Below are 26,106 nucleotides of genomic sequence, written 5' to 3'. Positions count from 1 at the left end.
TACTTGCACATTTTTTCACAACTCTTGTTCACATTATGACAACTAAAGCATGCAAGCACTCGATACTCAAGAAAATCCATTGGTTCTTGGTGCAACTAATACCTTAAGCTGTAACTACTTGAAAACATTTGCTCCTGACATTAAATTTGAAAGCAGGGTCACTAAAAAGTACTTGTGAACAACAAAATACTATTTTCAGTGAAATATCAGTGAAATACAAGTCACTTTAAATTTGCACTCAAAGTCTCGCCTAAAACATTTAACAATATCATAAATTAGAATAACCTGAATTTGAAATTTGATATTTCATTTTGGGATTTGTTCCAGAATTTACTTCATTTTTGTCCGAATATTGGACTCCTTGTTAAAACACAATAGCCTGTGTCCAAGGGCACTGTTCCACATAATTACATTATGATTACTGCAGCTATGATATATAACAAAGACAAACAATAGCCAGTAGTTCTAAAATAGGTTTGTGGAATTGGCCCAAACTGCTTGAAACCAATTCCAGTACTAATCATTCTCATCAGCCACTGAGGTCCCCTAAAATGATAATAACCAGCTAGTAAGACAAGCATTCTGACCCAAACATCTACAGAGTGAAATGAAAAGCAGTAATGCCTTTACCATCACGGATTCAGCTTTATTCTAGAGTGCAGCATCCTGTCCATTGTCAAAACTTCAAGGGTTTGTGTACCCTATGTTCCTCCAACACCAAGATTTGTGGTGTATTTGCAATTTTTAACAAACAAACCAAGCCATGGCCTGGTTCCACCGAGAGGGAAACCAGGGAGTGTTTGGACCAATGAGGGCTCAGATAACATATAGTCTGGAAGGTAATTTAAGGTACCGACGTTTACTACAATATCTGAAAAACTATTGGACCTACTCCAGTAAAAGTTGGTATGAGATTATCAAACAGTCATACATAACTGGATATTACATTTAAAGACAATCGGTGCATGAATAAAAAATCTGTTTATTTAGCTGTCACTATATTCCATCAACAACCAGACCTGTTCGTCACGGGTGGAATGAGCATTCATTGAAACAGCCATCTGCATAATGCTACCCCTGCGTCACAGGGCCATATGACACAGTTGAACCAATCAACTCAACCTGAAAGGGCGCACGTTGAGACGCCAAACGCTAACACCGTATTCGTGCGTGCGTAATTCCTGGTCTGGTTGTTGATGAAATATAGTGACAGCTAAATAGACAGATTTTTTATTCATGCACCGATTGTCTTTAAATGTAATATCCAGTTATGTATGACTGTTTAATAATCTCATACCAACTTTGACTGGAGTAGGTCTAATAGTTTTTCAGATATTGTAGTCAACGTCGGTACCTTAAATTTTCTTCCAGACTATAGCACAAACTGCAGCATGTGTCAAGGCCTTGTGGCATCCACTCTACACATTGCTTCAATATCAGGCAACTGTGGGTTAACACAAAATTCCTTCACTGAGTCGGGCTTCTATGAATTACATTCGGACGAATTTCATTACATGACTGAAAACAAGTATTTGTCACAGAAGTGACGAAATGTCCCCCGCCTGTATATACACCATAGTACCAAATATGAAGACAATCCAGCGATTACTTCTTGAGATATCGCGGCAACACCGTTTTCCAACTCCAAAAGCAGATTTACCTGCTGTGACCTTGAAAATGGGGTCAAGGTCACCAAAACCGACTGGTGTCTGCGGAGTCTGTATATACACCATAGTTCCAAATATGAAAACAATCCAGTGTTTAGTTCTTGAGATATCGCGGCAACACCGTTTTCAAACTCAAAAAGCAGATTTGCCTGCTGTGACCTTGAAAATGGGGTCAAGGTCACCAAAACCGACTGGTGTCTGCGGTGTCTGTATATACACCATAGTTCCAAACATGAAGACAATCCAGTGTTTAGTTCTTGAGATATCGCGGCAACAAACAGGTGGGACGTACGGACGGATGGACGTACGGACGGACGTACGGACGGTCGTGAATACTATATCCCCCGCTTCGCGCTTTCGCGCGGCGGGGGATAATAAACATGAGTCACTACTACAATGCACCTCAGCCATATGCAATTACGGTGATGGAGGAACATTGTCCATACAAATCTGTGAAGAATGACCCAACACTTCATCTACAATGTGAAAATGTAACTACTCTCACGGCTTCTGACATATTACAATCACAGACACAGTGTTCACTCTAGAGCATTATGACAGTAAAACACTCAGCTATGTGTGGCAGACATGGCCTCCAACACAAAACAATCTCCTATTCATCAATGTTGCGGGTGTGTCTACATCAAACGTGAGCATTGTGCATGTATATGTTATGAAGCAAGCTCTGTCACACTGTGTGACACTTCCATTAACTTCCCAAGTTACAGTGCAAGGAATGATTTATTGCTGTGAGGAGCTTGGTTACAAAGCATCAAAGTAGATGTGCTAGTTGCAGTACTTGACAGGCTGTAGGTGAGAGTGGCCTAAGCTCACCCGACTAAAGCAAGAGAGAGTGAGTATGGTCTTACGCTGTTTTTAGCAATATTTCAGCATTATCACGCCAGGGGACACCAGAAATGGGCGCGTCAAACATTGTACCCATGTGGGGAATCGAAACCGGGCCTTTGGTGTGTGGTGCAAATGCTTCAACAACTAGTCTACTCCACCACCCAGACTAACGTAAGAATATGACACTTGTTTTCCTAACAATCTAAAGAAAAAGAAAGCATAACTTTGTTAAATGCCACAGTCTAATCATGATTACGAATGTCCACAAGACGAACATGTCCACAAGTGAGTCATTATAATCTCTGCTATCACCACATGGGCTCTGAGTGACCATACAGTTTTGTCACAGACAGGCAAACCAAATGCCCCACCCCACCCCACCCCACCCCCTTCCCCCACCCTCCAGCTCAATGGCAACTAGAATGAACACTGCAGACATAGCATTCACTAATGTTGAAACATGATGGTTGAAAGGATGCAACAGGTACAATGAACATCAACCACAGGAAAACCATGCATCAAGATAAAGTTCATGAAATTTCCTTCCAATCTACATTGCAGTCACAAGCCGAAGTGAAACAAAGAGACAACTACAGTAATATAAAGTGTGCATTATCAGTGAAATAATAGCACTGGAGAAACATAAACCTGATCCAAAAGTCTACAACCAATTCATTCTACTTTAATTTTGAAAGCGTAGAATACAGGGTCAACAAAATGCTACCGTGCAGACTTGGAAACTGAAAAAGAACATTCAGACTAGAACTGTTTCAGGTTGATGCTCAACTGTGAATTGTACTCTGTATAAAATCATCACATGTTTGACTCCCCTGACTTGTCATCAAATTGAATTTCATCTCAGTCCATTAACATCTGGAACCTCGAATAAAAAAATATAAAATTCTTCCTCTTTCTTTTGTGATGAATATTTCTCAGAAAACTAATAAAAGTTAAGTTTGTCAAAATCTCCATGTCAAATCAAAGAATAAACTTGGACATTTGAATGTCAAATTGAGCATTAAATTTGTGTTGTTGATGATTTTGTTTTTAAAAACACTGTATAATCACAAAACAATTTAGCGTACTTGACATGTCGGAAGAAAATAAAGTTTGTAATTTGATTATTTCTTATAGGGTGGGCAGTGATCCAATAAACAAAAAATAATGGTTTTATTTGAACTTACTCATACTTAAGTCAAAACAAAAATGTTAAATGAATTGGATGGACGACGGACACTGCGCAAATGAGTAAGCTCTACTGGTCTAGGATCATTTGAGCTTATGAAAGAAAGTCCATCTGCTAAACAGTGATGTTAGTCTAATATCTAAACCTGACAAAGAAAATGAAATACTACACAATACATGTACCTGTTGTCATGGTTACCGTCCTCGCTGTGAATAGAGATAGTATTAATGAAAACAAACTGCCAACAACTTGATGGAAGCTTGACATAGCCTCTGGTTTTACTGAAGTGAGTGCTTGTGTGAGTTTATTTTGACTGAATCAGCAGGTTTACAGTTTTAGCAAGCTAACAAACCAGTGGCTGATAGTGTAAACACTGACCCCTTAAAAGTGATCCCTAAAAAGTTCAAGACTATTTTTAGACGTGTGTGTGTGTGTGTTTGTGTGTTCGTGTGTGTGCGTGTGTGCGTGTGTGTGTGCTTGAACTAGTGACACCATGCCACAGTTTAACATGGATACCCTCCTCATACACCAACTAGTCCTTGTTCAATGCCGAGCATTTGACAGGGTAACAACATATAGCATCTTTTAACGCTTTTTTGTATGATTTGGCCGGGATTAAACCACTGATTCCGCTTTCCAGGCAGATGCTCTATCCACTAGATCATGGAGGCGGTCTTGATGACACAAACAGTCCGGTTTCTCTCATGTTTGTTCATCCAGTTCTGTTGTTCTATGCCTCAGCAATATGCCAGCAACATGAAGGCATCAGACAAAGCAGTGCCCAATGTTTACTCGTCTCTTAGAACAAGCATGGGTTACCCTGGACCAACCCAGAATGGGGTTACATCCACGAGCTATTCATACACTGCAGCCATCGTGACCAAGCAATCCCCTAGAATCAGACACGAGCTATATGTATTATTAATCTATGTTAAAGCATCTGATGAGTCCTCTAATGTTTAGAAGTTACAGGTGGTACACATTAAAGATGTTATTTCCACACAAATAAGTTTGCAATTGTTTTAGTCTGTTTGCTTTAAAGACAACTCTTCCTACACTTTTGATACCATGTCCTCCACAGTGAGATGATGCATCCATGATTATGTACCTATCTACGTTGTAGAGCTTGAGGACAGTGTCAGGGTCCACCTTGGACTTGAGTCGACGATACTGGGGGTCCTGAATTATGTCCAAGGCTTCCTTGCTCTCTGAGATGTGACGGTTCTCTGCATAGATAAAAACATGTTCAAGCATACTGAGCTTGGGCAACCATCTTTGACAGAGCAATGATTTTGATCCCCATTTCAGTAAATGTCATATATACTTCCATCATATTCACTTATCATAAATGAGGGTTCCGGTATTTTTCTTCATTCAATCTCATGGATCTGGCACTCTTGAATAGGCTGAGGTGAATTTGCCCTTCAGTGCATCAAAAGACAGATACATGATTTTTTTAAAGGGTGACGATCAATTTTCAAAAGTGGAGATGGGGGGCTTACCCAATTAACATCACCTCAGACTGAGAATGATCAAGTCTGGACCAGGCAAACCAGTGGCCGATAGCATGAGCAACAAATCACACATTAGGTGTGAGGTACAGAACATGCTAAAGGTGCAAGTGATGAATTTGATACATCACACTGAAGTCACAATAAAGCTAGGTTACAATTCCTCAAAAGAAAGAAACAGTAAACATCCCTCAAAGTTTAAAAATTGTGAAACTCACCTTCAATACCTCTCTTGAATTCCTTCAGTGTCCCATCCACAGAAACAGTGTAGAACTCCTGAAGTCTGTAGCGAGGAAACACCTCAGTGAGCAGCACATGGCGAATAGCCTGCAATGCCACATACCATATTTGATGTGCTAAGTGCTCTTATCATTTAACACAAATATACATATTATTTTCAAAACAAATTTCAATTGACTTTCGCCAATTGTTTATTCCCACCCTTTCTTGACACCAGTTTATAACACACAATCGAACCATTGTGACCATTATGGACCGTATTTCAGTTATATAACAGTGCATCTAGGACAGAATGTGGTAGGAAAGAACAAAGTAATACAATTCCTCGACGTTTACCAATTTAGAGACATTCACTAGCACATTTATTGTGCCCACAACCAAAAATGACAATCAGGTCAAATCTGGAATATGAACCCAAGAATATTGGATCCTGACATGACCAAGGGACACAACTATGAAAGTTTGCACCACTTTAACAAATCAGCCACCCCTCAAGAGTCAGTAAGTAAGAGGCGACTAACGGAATCGGATGGTCAGACTCGATGACTTGGTTGATGCATGCCCAATTGCGTAGATGGATGCTCATGATGTCAATCACTGGATTGATGGTCCAAACTCAATTATTTACAGACCACTGTTATATAAACAAAACATATTCTTGAGTTCCATTAGGAATAAAGGGTGAGCCACGAACAGCCAGCCAGTTCATCAGGCAAGGTAACAGCTGTCATGAAGAAACTATTTAGTGTGTTATTCTTCAATAAGTGCAACCCTTCACAAATTTGTATTGTACCATGGGTCATTTCAACTATTAATAGAAAAAAACATCAATGATACAAAGAATTTTGAAGACAATGTTTTATCTCATTCATCTGTTATTAGAAAGAATTAGCAAAGAAAAAGAAGAAAAGGTTTTAATTCTAAGACAGTCATCACATTTTTGTGATACTTAATTACTCTATAACATGGACAGGTAAAGTTAGACATCCCCGGCATATTTAGGAGATAAACATACTGTGTCTTGAATGTAGAGCTAGGTTACCTGTAGATTTAACAGAGCTAAATTGAATTTGGAACCAAATGTGCAGCTTTCGTTCTACACCGCATATCACTATTATGACCTCATATTGCTCATTGTGACATCTTAGTCATACAAAGAGAAGCGCCAAATACCAAGCTCTCTGTTGTCCTAAAAGCTTGAAATACATTCTCTTTGCAGATTTCTATCATGTTTTTTGCATGAAAATATTGCCCCACATCCTTTAAATACCGTAGCATTTTGTAGCATATAACTGTACATACAATTATTTGAATATGCCCACTGACAATGCCTGTAAAAGAAGTACTATTCTAAAAATATTAGCTTACACTGTCATGGGGCCATCAAATCGGCTGTTTCAATCACAAGGGGCTGTTTGTGATTTCATACCTCCGATTGACAAATCCTAATCAAGAATTTACCAAATTCATGGTATAATTCTGGTAACCTGATACCAATAAGCATGACAAGAAGTTTCTATTTTCATGCTATTTTTATTGCCACAGAGTTTTTCTACATAAAAGAACTTATGTGAAGTATTGGTAAACAGTTAGCCGAGATACTATGGAAGGTCATAGGTTACATTAGGTGTTCCATCTGTTTGGTGCCTACAAATAACTTTCACTTTAGGCTAAAACAAATACCGTATTTGACATAATAAGCGCCCAGTGCGCTCTCAAAATTAGAAATAGGGGGCTCTTATTAGAATATTATTTTGGAGAAAAACAACAGAGTTGAAAGATCATAAATATTGTGGTTTATGCTGACAGCCTGAAATGTTTATATATGTTCAGATATATTTTTCCAGAATTTAATTTCCCACGATTAAGAATGCATATAACACATGTATTATACACGAATAAATAAGTCTTGTGTACACTGATCAATCGGAAGGTGTGCTAATTGGGATTGTTCAGTAGCCAATATATTAGCAAATATCGCCGTGGGCGCTTATTACGTCGAATACGGTAATAGTCTTTGTTCTCAGGCACCACCTGCATCATTATAAAGTTTGCTGTATGATTTGTTTTCATTTCCACTTTTAAAAAAACAACCAAATCCTTAAATATTCCAATTCCAATGGTAGTCAAATACTGTATTTTACTCATCAAGGAGTACATTTATGTAGGGAGGCTCTTTCCCAGGTTGACTGTACACAATAGTTCATTTGGTTACATACTAGTTTGGACAACCCCACTCCCCATCCCACCCCCCGAAAAAAGACACCACCCACCTGCACTATATTTTCAAAAAACATTGCCTGAGAATCAATTTATTTTTTTTAAACCTTCGACGTTCTTATTTTTTTCTTACAAATATTTTCAAATCCTTACCTGGAGTTGACTCTCGTCGTCAATGCTGGAAGGGACACCTTTAGAAACCCACTTTTTCTTAGCTACCTCATCACTAAACTCGCTTAAGATACGGTCCATCACATATGCTGGCATCAGATGGGCTGCATTCTCCAAATTATAGGCACATTCTGGATGCTCTAGAACCCAAGGGCTGTCCTTGGATGTGTGATTAAATACTAAATCTGTCAACGCCAGAACTTGCCAGTCATTTTGCATAGTCTCTACAAGAGTTTTGACATCTTTATATGAATATTGTTGATGATCGTTGTACACTGGGCTCAAAATTCGTTGATCTCGTATGGAGTAAGCAGAATTAGAAATGCCAAGTTCTTGTATTGGAGTGAAGTGTATGAGATTGTACCCCGTTTCCTTGGCAACTCGCAGTCTGTTCTCCCACTGGGAGAAAGGTCCGAGGAGTTTGGTGATGACGGTTTGACACTGGATGCAGTCGAGAGTTATCTCCACATTGTCTGATCCAACATGGAGGGTCGGGTCAACCAGAAAGTAACCCTGGCCATCGGCACTTGAAGGGACATCACTGAAATCAAGTAAAATTAGAAATATTTCTTTCTCAAAAGTTGATGTAAGCTTGCTTGCAATGTTGCAGTCATATTAAACAGCCAGACAATGTCATCCATATCCACCCAACATCTGTGTATGCTGTCAACTGTACATAAAAGCGAAAAGTGTTTTCCCGTACTTGAAGCAGAAGTAGTCCCTTCACCATGGTGGCAAGGCAGATACCATTACCTATGGACCCGTTAAGATTGGGGGAGAATACGTCTATAGCAACCCATGGTCAGGCTCACTGTCTTGGTTGATCCATGTCATCGTATCCGAATTGCATAGATGGATGATCATGATGTCAAAGATTGGATTTTCTGGTTCAGACTTGATTATTTACAAACTGCCATCATGAAGCTTGAATATTGCTGAGTGCGGCATTCAACAGCAAACAAACAAATAAACAAACAAACTATTACCTTTGGTGTTGGGACATACCCACACGTGCCTACTACAACCTCAAACTGAATGAAAGTGCCTTGCCTCTAGTGAACATAACGAAGAACCTCAATGCATTACTTGAGGTTTGAGGAAACTGAGTTATGTCCTGATAACCATAAACAGAAAATCCCATGCCTCTAGCTACCTTCATACAAAAGTCTTATCTCACCGCCATGTCAGAAATGTTCAGATCTGATTGGTTCATATCATCTTGATAAAATACTATGTATCCCATCTGGGAGGGAAATCAATTTCTGAGTGGGAAAATAAATCCCTTATCCCACATCAAGAAAACAATCCAAACTTCATGTGGATTTCTGTGTGAGTTAATGATGGTCACGTGACACAGCACAAGTTAACCTAAGTTTAATAAAACAGCTGTTTTCTATCAATTTTCAATTTATTTTAATTCTTTTACAATGGCAGATTGAAACAAGTTGGCAAAATAAATTCATTGTTGCAGTATCACTCTGGGTATATGTGGTTTTATGTGTCCAATGTCGCCTGAGGCGAGTGGTATAAAACCTAAGTCGGGATGCATCAAAACACATATACACTGAGTGATACTGCTACGACTCACGTAATGCAAAAGAAAAGTATGCAGCTCTCACCTGCCATCAACTGTAAAGAAGTAGTTGAATGACCCAGCTATGCCCATGTTGACTTCAGCAAAGACATCATGGCGATCACTACTCATCCCGCTGGGACTCCTCCATGGCAGCTCATAGTAGGTGGTGCGCTTGAAGGTCTTGTCGCTAGACGGAGGGTGGTTGCAGTACAGGCGCACAGAAGCAGACAACAGCGAGGGACCGAGGGCAAATCGGAGAGTCCATCCTGAAAGAATGGTACATTGTGGTCTTCTGAAGCAAATTGTACAAATTATTATTAAGGCAATGTATGATTTTTGTTTATTTGTTTGTTGTTCAAAGCCGCACTCAGCAATATTCCAGCTATATGAGGGTGGTCTGTAATTAATTGAGACTAGACCAGACAACCCAGTGATTGACATCATGAGCATTGATCAATGCAATTGGAATATGATGATATGTACCAAGTCATCGAGACTGACCATCCGATCCCTCTAGTTGCCCCTTACGACAAGCATGGGTTGCTGAAGACCTATCCTCTACCTGGATCTTCACGGGTCAGCTATGTGTGAGTGAGTAACCCACCACAATTACATGAGGCCAAACAAATTTAATTCCTTGTTTTATGCACATTGAAAAGTTTTCTAATTAAGGTTTTGTTGCCTCCTTTCGTTTGGGGATATTGACCAAGCAGTTTTCTAGTGAGTGAGTTTGGTTTTACATCACTTTTTAAACCTATTCATTGGGATCGCTATTAAGTAAGAGACTTCTTTCTATAGGCATTAAAACCTATTGTGAGGTTTTACTTTCCAGTCGGGTTAAATCTCATAAACAGGGACATTGTAATGTCCCTGGGATTTTATATAATATCCCAGGGATTTTATATAATATCCTGGGTATTTTATTAATATAACTTCCATTCAGATTGTAACATGTAGTGAAATGTAAAATCAAATGAGAAATGTTTTCTTTATATTCCCGAGGATCGAACTCACAACCTTCATATCTGTAGCCCAGTGAGTCTACCACGAGGCTACAGAGGTGTTGATAAGCCACACTGGTTTTTAGAATGTCCTTTTCAAGATCCGTACGCCAGCAACAGATACTTTACGCGCGTTTCCTAAGGTTCATGGAAAGTAAGTTTGAAACATAAAAATGTGGATAAATGTTGTTTTAAGTTTCTTTTTTGGGTTTATAAGTATGGAAAAACACTTTCCCTCGGTTTTGGTAGACAGAGCATGCCCTGGGGGTCTGGAAAAACCGCGGGGGCTTCACCCCCTTGGTTTTTCCCTCTCCCAGGGGCATGCTCTGTCTACCAAAACCTCATAAGCGTGTTTTCTCCAATACTTAACAGTATGTCAGTTTTATAACGGCATATCAAGTTCCTTAATGTCAATTCTTTATAATGTGGAAAAATATGGCAATAACCAATGATGGAATTTATTGTTTTACCCAACAATTTACTGAAATAGATTTTGACATGACTTTATCTATGGGCTGCCATTCAGTAAAAAAATACACAGTTGAAATATTGACATTTCCTACCAGACAGCTATCCTTGAAAGCTGTTAATTTGAGCCATGAAATCTTTTGATAACAGTGGAAGGAAGGAAATGTAATAATTGATTTACTGTGGTCTAAAGAGAGCAGGTGAACAATGAATAGTTTGTTCTCAGCCAGCAAAGTCACACAAACTGTTCAATCCTCGTTAGTTGGCTTAACGTGTTTAAAATCAAAGGTATTCTGGGGACCATGAGCATTTGCTGCAAGATATTTTAATGTCCCTAAAGTTTCAACACGGGGGTATGACAAGGACTCTGTGTTTTCAGACCTATTTTGAACATAAGCCGTAGTTAGTGAAAAGTGGGGACCTATTCTGCTTAATCTGGTCAACAAAACCCTACCTTTCTCCAGTCGGTACAGAGTTGTCTCCCTGTTCTCTCCCCTGTTGAGAGTCAGCACACGGGCCTGTGTCACAGGCATGGTCACACTGTAACAATCCAATAAGAACATCATCAATACATCTTATCTGAAGACATATGTGTTCAGGAGAGTTAATACATTTACATCAGAAAACAAGAGTTTGCCACTAATGTGGCTATATCCCCCGCCCCTGTTGCTATATCCCCCGCCTCTGTTGCAGAATTTATGACATAATTAAATCTAAACAAACCCTAACCTTTTTTAACCGAGATGGAACTTGTCATGGAAATTGTAAAAAAAAGAAGTTATGCTCCGGAAACGAACCCTACCCTCACAGAACCTAAGTCCATCTTGTTGCCATGGAAACGTAAAAAATAAAAATTTCTAAAATTTCTAAATAGCAAAAGGCACAAGTTCAGCATGTACCTGACAGACCTGCAAAGTTTGATGAAAAAATATTGAACGGTTTATGAGTTATACTCCAGAAATGAAACGTGACGGACGGACGGACGGACGGACGGAGCCCGTTTCTATATCCCCCGCCAACTTTGTTGGGCAGGGGATAATAATCAAAATAAACCTCCCTAAATTCCCAAACAACTTCCCAAGCAATCTGACAAATCGAGGACTTGGCGGACGCATTTTACTCTGTCATGTTATATAATAAATGAAATCTACGTTGTAGGCCAGTAAAGATACAAAGCAAACTATGGTAATAATATTGTGATCATAAAAATGCTCTGGACAGTCATGCCTGCTAAACAGCTATCAGCATATTAACAGTTACATATTTGGCAGCTGTATAACCACATCTGAACTAATTTGTTTACTACCACTCAGTCTCTGAAAATGTTTTTAACTTGTTTATGGTTTAAAGAAGTGGACCCCCTTGATCAATTTTCTAAATACCCAGGGAGATTATTATATCAAATATGGTATACATTTTAATTCAACATTAAATGCAGACAATGTTATTTATCATTCTGATAGACCTGGCAATACAATAAATGATACATACTATCATGATAATACAATACGTAACACAATACAGCACCTGCTGTCAACATATTTTTTATTACAACAGCTGTGAACCCCATTACAAAACTGTATCTCATTAGGTCTACATTCATGGATCATAGCAGAGCCACCAAACTTACATTTATAAAAGGCCCTGTGAAGACCCGGGTTAGAATAGGCCTTCAGCAACCCATGTTTGTTGTAAGAGGCGACTAACGGGATCGGGTGGTCAGGCTCGCTGACTTGGTTGATGCATGTCGTCTTATCCCAAATGTGTGGATCAATGCCCATGACATCAATCACTGGATTGTCTGGTCCAGACTCATCATCATCGTCGTCGTCATCTTCATTATTATCATCATCATCATCATCATCATCATCATCATGTCTTAACATTATTGGAGAAAATAATTGTAACATTTCTTAACAGCAGTCAACAATGTCTGCCAAATCAAAGGCCTTTCCATGGCACTTTATTAAAACCAAAGCCTTGAAATAGTAGTAGTGCAAGATTCGCACCAGCTTGAAAAGCTATCCAATTTGGCAGTCAGACCTTCAAACTGCCTAAGCAAATCTTCCACCAATACAATTTCAAATCACTAAGCAGGCTGTGCATCAATTCAAATGTTACTCTGAATAGTAATTAACATCAAGGCAAAATGTCCAAACATAAGACATTTCTATTCTCCCAACATACCTTTCACACTGAGCAGGATGTATCTCACAGCAGACTGAACTAATATTCTCCCTGCTCGGAATGACTACTTACTCATGTACCAGTAATGTTATACAGTCGACTCTCGTTACATGCCCAACCAGGAGACTGAGCACATATACCTACTTACCGGACCTGCCACTTGTCCGACAATGATGTTTCAAACATAATGTTCTGATAGATATCACTTCTAATCACATTATGATTACTACATAGACACAAAGTGAAGATACATAACAACTATACATGTTTTAAAACAAGTTCAATAATTTATTCAACAAACAAATAAATACAACGTACATTGTACCGACAAATAATTATGTCGTTTCCTGTAAAATCTGCCTCTATAAAATGACCAAGGGGAGCCAACAAGGGAGATGTTTTACTTGCATGTTCTTTTCTACTTATTGGAACTCAATTCTAGCTATCTGGTTAATGCCAATATCAGCATGTTTTGAGATCACCACACCACTGCTGCTTCTAGTCTGTTTAGTGACCATCTACAGAGGCATGCAGTACAACACATTCTCTGTAGATTCTCCACCACACCCTGGATCGTGTTGTGCAGGGCAAGTAGTTACTCTCAGCACCTTGTCATCTCTGACTCATATACACCCTGTAACCACCTCTTTACTAATTAGGGAGGTGCCAATAAATCCATGTACAGATGTCAGAACGTTTGTTCTTTACCAGTTATAGAGCTTCAAAATATGCACTTGGTCTATGGTCCCTGTGTCTGATAAAAATATAGTAATACCTTTTGGTAGTCTGTCTCCTAGATTCAAGCAAAAAGTTTTAAAAAGCAGGCCAACTCAAGTCTAGAATGATTTGGCAAGTCTAGATTGCCTCAGCTCAGCCTGAAATTTAGGATTGTTCTGGGCTCCATTTGGAGTTTATTTTGTTTATTTTGTAGATACATGTATATATTTTTAAATAAGATAACTTTATTTCTGGGACTAAATGTCAGTCTAACCTTTTGGATTAAATAAATTTTATCCACTAAAAGTGAATGGGATTGGGTACAAGTTCTCAAACTTGGACACCTCCTCCTATATATTTACCCAATTGATTTACAACTAATACAAACATGAACAGAACAGAAGGAAAGAAAAGAATAGCAAAGGTGACCACTGAGAACAATACAGTTTACATAACTCTTTGTATTACATATATAACTCTGTACATAAATGAAGTTTTCTATGTTATTGAGGTAAAAGCATTGTCTGACCACAGCAGTATATTATTCTTTCGCTGAGCTGCATGTGTCATACAGAATCACCACAACTAACCATGGTGTATATGAAAGGGAAACAACGTGCAAGGACTTCCATTCTAACATCAGTTAGAGAAATATTTTCATTGAATTCCTTGCTTGCATATTTGTAGTCTTACAAATCATAATGAAGCTGATACTTGCAGACAAAGAAATGTTGGTTTAAACTTTGAAAAACAATAGAAATATACATTACGTTTTGAAAAACTGGATGTAGTGCAAAATGGTGTTTCATATTACTGACGAAAGTCTACAGTGTATCAGAAATATCATAAACAAAAAGACATTACAGCGAAGTTTGAAGCCATGAACAAGTATTGTTCTATATATGCCCATTATATGAAATAAGCAAAAACCAGAAGCAACCCTTCATCACCATTTCCTAAAAGCTCCCAAAACGTAACATACTGTACTTTCAATCCAAACACATACCTTTCATACCTTGACCTTAATTAATCAAGACAGCTTCTTAGATCCAACGACTCAGTCTCAGGTTTAAAGTGCAGCAGTTTCATGCAATGAATAATACAACCATGTTTCACAATAATCTCACAGATGACCTTGACCTTTAACAGACATGCTGGTTTGGAAAGATAAATGCTTGCAGAGGAAGCTGACAATAACAGAAAAACTGGAAATAATGACCAGGACTTTTGACCTTATTTTGCCAAAACCTTTTTAATGCAGGGCTCCATTCTAAAGAAGGTATATATACTGTTAAAAGTTTAATGGTAAATGCATTTTTTAAGAAAGAGTAACCACAAACTTTTAGTGAGAGTTTTCTATCTCGTGCCCATAACCTTTGACATTCTAATAGCATGTACCAAAAGAAATTCCCTTGGTCCATGTGGAATAAATCCACAGTAGGATATCCTCTAAAGTCAATGATCTGTGCTTCATATTCAGGAGAATGTATAACACGTCTATTTCATAATTACCTCAATGGTGACCTTGACCATTGACACAAATGCAATTAATTGGTAGGATTTGTGAAGGAACATGTAAATATAAATTTTCACACCTGTAGCATACCTCAGGAACTGACAATAATATACCAATGAGATGATCCAATGTTGCAGTACTGTTTTAATTCCATATCTGTTAGTAATGTATAACAATATTTTGTCAATGGGTAATTTTCCATCTGAATGGGCTAAGAGTGTTATTGTACCACTCCATATGAAGGAAGCTTAGACTGTGTTAATAATCATAGAGGTAAATCATTGATGGATATTTTGGGGAAGTTATTTTCCTCTATTCTAAATGCCATCTTAAACGTTTTTCTGATCTCTTTAACACTAATAACAGTATAGGCTGAGGCCCAGGCAAGATTAAGGAAAGGCTATTGCACAACGGATAATGCTTTCACTTTGCAATGTCTTGGACAAAAGTATTTATCTAAAAGTGGTGGATGTTTTTACTGTATTTATGTAGACTTTAAGAAAGCATTTGATTCTGTTAATAGGAAATTACTAAGGTATTCAATAATGAATAAAGGTGTTCTTGGTAAATTATTCTCTGTACTGAGAAATATGTTTTCAAATATAGCAGCTGTAAGAATATCCAACACTACTATCACTGATTATTTTGATAGTTCAAGTGGAGTCAGACAAGGTTGTGTTATCAGCCTGTTTTTATTTTCAATGTTTTTTCAAGAATTTCAATACATGATAGAAGCTGTAGACGTAAGAGGTATATTTATAGGTGTAGAATATTTGGAACTACTGTTATTATTGTATGCTGATGATCTATGTATTTTGGATGACAGTGTTATTGGTTTGCATAGAAAGAATGACATTTTATGTAAATATTGCAAATCATGGGGCTTGCAAATAAATAGGGATAAGACAGAAATATTATTTTTTCGAAATGGTGGTCATTTATGACATAACGAGAAGTGGTATTTTGACAGAGAGCTACTAAAAGATCAACTTATTATAATTATTTAGGTATTATCTTTTCTACTAAGTTGTCATGGACAGTGTGTACAATTACATTTGTTTCAAAAGCTGGTAAGGCTCTGTTTGTTATTAAGCAATTACAGCATAAATACCCAAATATTCCTGTAAATATGTTATTTAAGTTGTTTGATTGTAAAATAAAACCTATTTTGTTATATGGGACGGCGGTGTGGTTCTTCCAAGAAAGAGCTGTTATTGATAGATTTCATAATAATTTTTCCTATATCCCCCTTCCACTTTGTAGTGGGGTGATAATAATCTTGAACACGACGTTAAGCCCCATTTCACCTCACCTCAAACCATAATCACCTTATCTACTTACCAAAAACCTTACCTTATATTAAACTGATCACATAGACATGGATAGAGAAGAGCCAAACGTCCATACTTCCACTAATGTCTCACACACAAGAGCACTTGTAACACTGGATAGCCGCCAAATGCCACCCAAGATCCATACACATATTCCTTACCAAAATCAAATTGACAGAAGGAACAGCTCTCCTACCAAATGCTGCACATTGTCTCAGCTATTGCCAGTACAGGCACAGACCACATGTACATCCACGGTTATAGGGTCACATATGCTGGAGGGTTATCATGCCCCTTACATATGGCCTTGGCCATTTACACGTGCGTTGTTATTGCGACAGTGAGATGGCCTTGTAATGCTGGCTCAGCATATTGTCTTTTGTAAAGGCACACCATAGTGTAGTGTTGTTTCAAGGCTATCAGTTTGATCCTGATTACTGGTGCATCTTATCACGTATTCGTGTATTGAGTGTATATGTGGTGTGATAGAAATTACAATTGTTGTTTTATCATTACTACTTATGTATTCAATATTGTTATTGTTATTATGATGCTGGAATATAAGATGACACTTCTGTTGTTTGCACAATGACTTTGTATTATTCATTGGCAGTAGTACTCAAAGCAAGTACTACTGATACAAATATGTATCAATAACACTACAAGGAGGTCAATTCAAGACTGCACCATTCTGCATGCAAATAAAAATCATGTCATTTGTTTTTTTAATGTAATGTTTTCTCGATTTCAAGACCTAACAATCATCATGAAGTAGTCATAAACTTTTTGAGTCCTGCTATGGGATTCGAACCACAGACCTTCTGACACGTGGTGAAAATTCTTTGTTCACATGACCAAAGAGGTTAACCCCATCAGCAAGGTGACAAGGTAAGGATGCCATCTGTGGGATGACTGTGTTACATACTGCCCTGTAAACAGAAGGCACATCCTGGGCCAGATGGTTGTGAGACTTATTTTGCTCAAATAATTACAACATGCTCTGCATCCACATTGGGCAATTTCATCAAAATACCTGTTTAATACTGCTGAGCTGGGTAAAACACTGCCAGTATTTAATTTATCTCATTGTGTGTCAGTGTAACGTCAGGGGGGAAGCCCAAAGTGACACCGGTTGTGAAACCAGGAGCAGGGGTATGGAGCTGACAAGCCAAGGGTGATACATAGGTCAAATCTGGGATCCAATCCCATGGACAGTTGATCTGACATGTTGAAGGAACAAAATTGTTTTTATAAGGAACAGAAGGTTCATATTGATGATACAAGGTCATCTTCTTGAGGCAAGGGCATTAGCTGACTATAAAAGTCCAGTTTCCACCCTTGCCGAACTAGGCTGGAATTCCAGAGTTACCTTTTGGCTGGACTAACGAATCTATGCATAGTCCAATCAAAATCGACGTACTAGCCATCGCAAAGAACATGGATTTCAATGAGCAGATTTTGGTTGGTTGCAGGATTTGCAAAGCATGTGTACCAAAGATATGTTGCAAATCTTTACATGATTTTAATCAAGGCGCTCAAGTGGTTTGATGCACCTAGTGAGCTAAGACCCGTTATATTACAATATATGTTGCTATGTTGTTTGAGTCAGTGAGTATGATTTTATGCTGCTTTTAGCAATATTCCAGCAATATCACAGCAGGGGACACCAGAAATGGGCTTAACACATTGTACCCATGTCAGGAATCGAACCCGGGTCTTCGGCGTGATGCGCCAACGCTTTAACAACTAGGCTACCCGACCGCCCCCCCATGTTGTTTGAAGCAAATACAAGTGATACAAGAGGTGGAATCTGATTGGTCAGTTGGAGTTGACATAGAAGAGGCATGATTTGTAATAGCCACTGGTGGCGATATGATCGAGCCTGGAAATTCCAGCCTAGCTCGGCAAGGGTGGAAACTGGACTTTTACAGTCAGTTAACTCCCTTGCCTCAGGAAGATGATACAAGGTATAACATATTATCATAGCTTATACATAATGTTTCAATTCCAATATTATGGTAAATATATTCTTCAAAAGCCAGCACATCAGCACTTTTTCAAAGATAATGTTACAATGAGAATGACAGTTTGGATTACATATCTTGATGAAAAGTAAAAGATGGCCAAATGGTCCAAACAATCATCAAAAGGAGATCACTCAATATCGGACACCGTTATTATTATTTCTTAATAATTAACAAGATTATACTTACTTACTATCACCCAAGAATAACTTAGTGAGTGAATATGGTTCTATGCCGGTTTTAGCAGTATTACAGCAATATCACGGCGGGGGACACCGGAAAATATCCTTCACACTTTGTACCCATGTGGGGAATCAAGTGAGTGAGTGAGTGAGTATGTTTTACGCCGCTTTTAGCAATATTCCAGCAATATCATGGCGGGGGACACCAGAAATGGGCTTCACACATTGTACCCATGTCGGGAATCGAACCCGGGTCTTGGGCATGACAAGCCAATGCTTTAACCACTAGGCTACCCCACTGCCCCCATGAAAAAATACCCGTAGATTCGATCAATATCATTGAAACATTTTCGTTGGCAGCATATCTATTCAACAAACCTATTTTTGATCAATCATAATTGCCATGTGATTCAAGTATCGCTTCTTTTGCAATCACCCAGACAGCATATACTTCAGGTTTTATGATGTAGTGTAAATGGTTTAAATCTGATTCATAAAAAGATTAAAAAAACAACTTATATTTAATATATAATACAAAGAAACAATAAAAGTAGTTGAGAGAAGGAAATATTTTTGTTTTCACAGTTTGATCATAATTGATATCTGGATTAAATGAAAGAGAAAACCATGAAAATATAAATTACCTCGATAAGATTGTTCAATGTTTATACTGTTCATGCGCTTAGAAATCTCAAAAACATTGTTTCACTATGACCACTAGAAAACATACATCCTCGTCTCACCTTGTATTTCGCTCTTGGCTGCCTTACTAAGACTTTTGCTCAAAATATATACTGAACAACAAAAGTTCCTGTGACACTGAATAAGATTTAATGCAAAGTTATGTTTTTCACCAAATCTGAAACAATTTCAGTTTGCAACAGATAAAAGACTCCTGTAAGTGTTCAAATGGTTTAATTTGCCATACTGACTTCAGAAAATGCCAAAATGTCAATTTACAAATCAATAGCGTGTGTGTCCACCTCTGGTTGCGATACAAGTAACACATCTTCGTCTCATGGAATGAGCATGTTTCAAAGTTCCTGGAGTGTCTGTGGAACATGTGGTTGACGCCGAAGGTGCCGATCCATCTCATCCCACATGTGCTCGATTGGTGAGAGATCAGGGGAGCGAGCCGGCCAGTGGATGACATTCACGTTGTTTTGTTGAAGAGAATCCTGAACAAGTCGAGCAATATGAGGCTGGGCGTTGTCATGCTGAAAGGTAATGCCTGGGCCATGATGACGCAAAAACAGTAGAACAACAGGGCTGATGATCTCGTCGCGGTAGCACTGTCCATTGAGATTTCCCTCTACCACTATCAAATGGGTCCTTTGTCTTGCTGTAATCCCACCTCATACCATAACGCTGCCACCCTCGAACCAATCTTCTTCCATGACACAATGATTGACGTAACGTTCACCTCGACGTCGGTAAACTCGAATCCGTCCATCGCTGTGGCTGACGTGAAAACAAGACTTGTCAGTGAATAGAACTTGTCCCCACTGCATGGCCATCCAGCGTAGACGCTGTCTGCACCACTGTAGACGTGCTTGACGGTGGTTTCCTGTCAAAATGGGACGTCTGGCAGGTCTTCTGGCGACAATCCCTGCACATCTGAGGCGACGAAAGTACGGTTTGTGAAGATATTTGTCGAAGGCCAGGGATGTTTCTTGCAGTCACTGTTGCTGGCTGGAATTGATTTCGTAGGTGTGTTGTTCAAATCCAGTTGTCTTGTCGATTATTGTTTACGCGTGGCCTGCCACTCTGAGGATGGTCTCTGACCGCATTCGTCTGTTGCCACCGTTGCCATAAACACCAAATGGTGTTAAATTGTCTTGCAACATCACGTTGACTGGATCCTGCTTGAAGCATACCAATGGCTCGCAGACTCTCATTTTCAGACAGCATGCGGCATTTTGAAATGTTGAATAATTGCGTAATTTTGTTGTTTTTCTGAGTAGCTGTTGTCAGCACGATGCTAAACAATGCATATGGAATCCTGTTAACGCACATGTTTTTATACCCATTCTTGGGGAGTGAAATGTATGGGGCTTGCATAAAAGTCAACTGTTGAATGGAATGCATGCTTTTCTGTAGTAGTTGCATTTTTGACTTGATTCCATACATGTACTACAATATTGAAAACCAAACTTTTCTTGTTTGAAAAATGCACTAAAATATTGGTGTCACAGGAATTTTTTGATTATACTGGTATAGCATTAAATAGAACCTTTTCTTTAAAACCTACTTTAACATTGTATTTACACCTTGGTATATACATGTACATTTAAAGGCGTCCCATTTCATTCCATTCTACTAAAGGAAAAGTTTGAAATAGATAAAGATCATAGATAAATGAAACTAATGGATTTATTTGCCATAAAAGAAAAGCCAATTATGATGTAGTTTTTTAGCATTAAACTACGAAAATGAAACTGGCAAAATCGATGATAAAAATAGTTTTCAGTAATTATGTCTTGCTGTTTCTTATTTTTAAATTATACTTTACCCTATATAAACTAGAGCATGGAGGGAACATATATAATGTAAGATTGTAGGAAAAAAAACTCTAAATAAACACAAGAATCCATTCACCTTGATCATAGACAACATTTATTTTTTAGAAATTCTATTTTACAATAGATGAGGTAAACTAGATGAAATATGACTAAATACGTATTTGAACCACATGGCATTGGTCAAACTATTTGATAATTCATATAATGCAGGGTACAAAAACAAATAATGAATACTATTTAAAACATCAAAACGATATCACTTTTACAAAATGAAAACATTATCCATATAAGGACTAGTGGACTAAAAATGTTAGTGTCTACTGCTGAATTGGTTCTCAATTATCTTGTACAATGACAGCATGTTATATGTTCATTAGACACATGGAAAATACTATCTTAGCAAACCAAGCAGAGCACCATTATTACAGTTTCAATGAAAGGAAAAACAAATTGAAACCGAACTTTACAGCACACTGGATTTAATAGACTAACACTTAGTCAACGAAAAAACATGTCTTTAAAATAATAAAAATATTTTTTCGAAAGAACCTTTCCTCTTCTGCTGTTTTCATGTAGAATTGAGCAACCTAGACTTGGTTAGTTTTAACTAGACTTGCCTAGGCTTTTAGTAAAATAAAAAATATAAATTCCACAGTCATGGTGCAGGACTATGTATTTAATAGCAGTTAACACAAATGCGAAAGGGTATTGCTGCCATCATTTTAAGTTAAGCTGATGTTTTCAGTAATTGTATTCTTTTTGTATCGCATATATATCATTGATAGAAACTAGGTAACACATGTGCAACTGACCACTGACCTTGGCACAATTGGTTTAAAATATGGCGTCGACTCACGTTTAGATCTCATTGCCACTGTATTGAAAGCTCCTTTTGTAACAGATTGGAAACAGTTAGGGTTATTCATTCACACAGTCAGTAAGTTGATCAGTCACACTCTTAGTCATGGCATATTAACAAGCAACAGTTATTTGTAGAAATGGGTGAGCATGTAGGACAACTGTATGGGTGGCCATTCGGTCAGAAAATACAAAGTTGAAAAAAGGACAAAAGTACGCAATTAAGATAAAATATTACGAATAAAGAACTAAATGTTACTACTAAAAAGTCAAAGTACAAAACAGATGAGGGTTAAACATACATAGTTGTAATAAATGTCAAAAGTACGCAACATTAATAGTCAAATGTTACGAAAAGACGTCATAAGAAAAGAAAGAACAATGTGTACGAAAGAACGTCAGTGAGCACGAAAGGACGTTTTCAATAAAGAACGTCAGTGAGCACGAAAGGACGTTGACAATAAAGAACGCCAAATGGCGCTGCAATTTGTAAAACATTCCGAGTTTAATCGGCTTGTTCCGCCGTGTATATGATAACTGCATGCTGAGGTGCACAATGTATTACGTCATTCCTCGTGCACTCACCGTCTGACGTCACACATATATATATACGTGTGTAATCCAACATCTGCCTAACATTAGTACATGTATTTTGTAAACAACCTTCAAACGCACATTTTCATCAACTTACAAGTTGTCTTTGTCAAAAATAAAAATGTGGATGTAAACAAGCGAAATAAATATGGTTTGAAAACGAACGCTGGTGTCATAGATGAAAATCAATTTTCTTTATTTATGGCGAGCTATTTTTCCTAACGAATGTGTAAGTTATACATATGCATACAAATCCATTTGATGTATATATTTGTTGTTCAGATATTAGGCAGTATTTTGTTCGCACACAGTTTCCGAAAAGCTGTTAAAAATAAAACAAATTCTCGCACAACGATCACTTTTCAGATGAAAATCTGCGTAAAACTCGGCATCATGGCACCCTAGTGTTGCACCAAGCATGAACAGTTATTAGATCATTGTAGATGAATCCTAGATTAGCGTTAAGTGAGTGTTTTTTTAAGGTTGTATGCAAAATACATGTACTAATGTTAGGGAGATGTTGGATTACACAGTATACTGTATTTATGAAAGGCCCTTTACCGGTGACAAAACTTAAACGCAACATGTTTATACACAATGTGTTCATTATACATTATAAATACATGTATATATATGTGTGACTTCGGACGATGAGTGCACGAGGAATGACGTAATACATTATGCACCTCGGCATGCAGTTATCATATACACGGCGGAACAAGCCGATTAAACTCGGAATGTTTTACAAATTGCAGCACCATCTGGTGTTCTTTGTATGTTTAACCGGCGTCTGTTTGTTTTGTATTTTGACCTTTAGTAGTAACATTTAGTTCTTTATTCGTAATATTTGACCTTAATTGCGTACTTTTGTCCTTTCAATGTTTACTTGTTGATCATGAACTTCCAACCTCTAAATATAACTTGTACCACCTAATATTAATGATCAAAGCTGTCTTCCATATCTTAGATTTTAATATTTTCTATCAATCAGCATTATAAACAGAACGACAATCTATACTGTCATTTCATCTCTAGCACAGTGCTAAATCGCCATGACACACAGTGGATAAAAATATGCAATACTTGCAGACTAAATGTCAACAGTCTTACGCAATAACTGTACAGTTAGGAAAAGTAAATCTTTCGACCATTCTGATCAGATTTCTTTTTCAAAATTGGCTCTCTGATACAAAACAGTTACGTGTGTGCGACTTGGGTGCATAATCAAAATTCGCCGTCAATCGCTTGATGTTCCAACATGGCAGAAAAATGTCGGGAAACTCAGTAGCCACTTTCCTAATCTCACCATATTTTGCAATCCGTAGCACTGTATAAAATATGAATGACACGATGTTAAAGCTGAGATAATTTGGGTGATGATAATTATAATTTTGTTTTTGCACACTTAGTCTTTGACGTCTTAATTCACAGTTGAAAAGGGACATTTTTATGGAACCATATATTCCTTGGCAGTACAAATGGGGTGGGAAAAGTGAGGGACCATATATGGTCCAGTGGCACCAAGAGGGTTAATTCACCTGAAATTCTTTACACGGAAAACAATAAAAAAAAAATGCTCCCGGTTGCCAGTGCTAACTGCATGGTCGGGTCATTGATCACAATCATCACAGTTATTATTATTATTATCCATTGTTATATCTCTTTTAAGAATTTTGCATACCATGGGACGAAACAATACATTTCAATGTAGACCCTCAAATCATGTGACTGACACTGACCTCGAATACTGACTCGTCACATGATCAGTGTTGACCTGTCACATGATGAATATTGATTAGTCTGCTAGAAAACAAGATGGCATCTAGTATACTAACATTTTACGGTTCGCAGCTAAGTTACTGTAATGAAACAGAGGATGGCTTAAATGTTTCATAAACTTTAAAGTGAATTTCGGTATAACAAAACAAATGATTATGCTTGAAGAGGCCTATATGTGATAAGTAGGACCCTCTGACCAGACCCCTTCAGTGGTCTGACCACTGCAGAGGTCTGGTCCTCGGGTCCTTCTTTTCACATATTGACCTCATCATGAGTAATTATTCGCATATTATTGAACACTTTATGCATATATGTGAACTCAACATCTGAGGCTTGGAGCTGTTATCACTTCGAGCCATATCGGTTCATTTCTTACCACACAGTATCTTGTAGATAACAGAATGGGACAAGCATGCTAAATGGCATTATCACCACTCATAAGTGTCTGGAGACAGAAGTCATGGAACACCATGGCTATATGTAACATTTGTAAGTGTCTATCACCACTTTGTCCTGTTTATTTCTGTAACTGTTTAGGCATGACTAGGTAAATTTGCACTTAGTTTAACAATGTGGACGTAGCTCAATCTGTCGGCTTGTCGGGGTAACGATCTGATGTGAGTTCAAGTTCGACAAATTCTAGTCTTAATGAGTTGGATTAACGCTGCTATAAACAGTATTCCTGGAATGAATCAGTGATCATGTGGACAGTGGTCATGATAGATAGGTGAAATGACAGACACCCATAACTGCTCTTGATGCGCTGTAGGTACAATAAATATAATAGTGCATCCCTCTGGACGCAGTATATTCTTTTTCGGTATCCAATCTCAACATGTCATTTGTAAATACTGCACCCACATTCGTTGGTTGCATAAAACCCTGACACTCACTCATTCGCTCTTCAATAGTCAATGTCGCTTTTCAGATTATACTCAGAAATATTCTTGCAGTGGTTGTAAGGAAGGAATGTCTCCCTCTCATTGTTGGTGTGATCTTACAGAAAATCTAGGGTCTAAAAATAGTCTTGGTATTTTTCATTATTAAACTCAATGTAAAGAACACATGTCACATTACACCAAAGGATGAAAACACACTCTGAAAAAAATGACAATGCATGTATTTTTCCATTCACATTACCCGTAAGTCTAATAGTCTAAAATTATCGAGGAAATAACACATAGTAAGCCACTAATATTACGATTTTACAGGTGCTTCATTCTTTCAGAAATGTTTCATCCGTTGAAATTGACTAGAATAAGCTTCTTATTAGTAATTATAAATACTGCAAATGAAATGGATTACCTCTTATGTACTGGATAATCGCATAAAAGTACACTTCACAGCTGCACACGCATAGACGTTAAATATACAACTGTCAAACATTAACATGCGATGTCATTTCCCCTTGTAACTCTTCTTGCGTGTCAAGGTCACAGTTTGACATTATTCCAAGGTCATATTTTTATATCGTTGTTTCGTATGATTTACACTATAAGCGTTGTTT

The 26,106-nt window shown here is 37.8% G+C and overlaps 1 protein-coding gene across 6 annotated transcripts in view; it reads right to left on the bottom strand.

The window, feature by feature from the left end:
- The window catches only part of LOC124112001 (glycogen debranching enzyme-like), a 58,942-nt gene extending 32,900 nt beyond the window's left edge, over positions 1-26,042 (bottom strand). For 3 of the 6 annotated variants that reach the window (XR_007222175.1, XR_007222176.1, XM_046471966.2), the window contains exons 1-7: positions 25,905-26,042; positions 11,344-11,429; positions 9,464-9,686; positions 7,827-8,385; positions 5,432-5,540; positions 4,811-4,928; positions 3,885-3,908 (exon numbers count right to left, since the gene is read on the bottom strand). Coding sequence is in view for 4 of the 6 variants with exons in the window: in XM_046471966.2 (XP_046327922.2) it covers positions 3,885-3,908; positions 4,811-4,928; positions 5,432-5,540; positions 7,827-8,385; positions 9,464-9,686; positions 11,344-11,422 (1,112 nt within the window). In the remaining 2 variants the exon portion in view is untranslated. Of the gene's footprint in view, positions 1-3,884; positions 3,909-4,810; positions 4,929-5,431; positions 5,541-7,826; positions 8,386-9,463; positions 9,687-11,343; positions 11,430-16,662; positions 16,703-16,801; positions 16,904-25,904 lie in introns of those variants that run through there. The other 3 variants (XM_046471968.2, XM_046471969.2, XM_046471970.2) reach the window with 3 other exon arrangements.
- Between the last annotated feature and the right edge of the window lie 64 nt (positions 26,043-26,106).

The sequence above is a fragment of the Haliotis rufescens genome, unplaced genomic scaffold, assembly GCF_023055435.1.
Source record: "Haliotis rufescens isolate VD_foot unplaced genomic scaffold, xgHalRufe1.0.p SCAF_2, whole genome shotgun sequence".
NCBI classification, from domain to species: domain Eukaryota; kingdom Metazoa; phylum Mollusca; class Gastropoda; order Lepetellida; family Haliotidae; genus Haliotis; species Haliotis rufescens.
The sequence above is the reverse complement of the archived record's forward strand: the minus strand, read 5'-3'. Positions and strand labels throughout refer to the sequence as shown.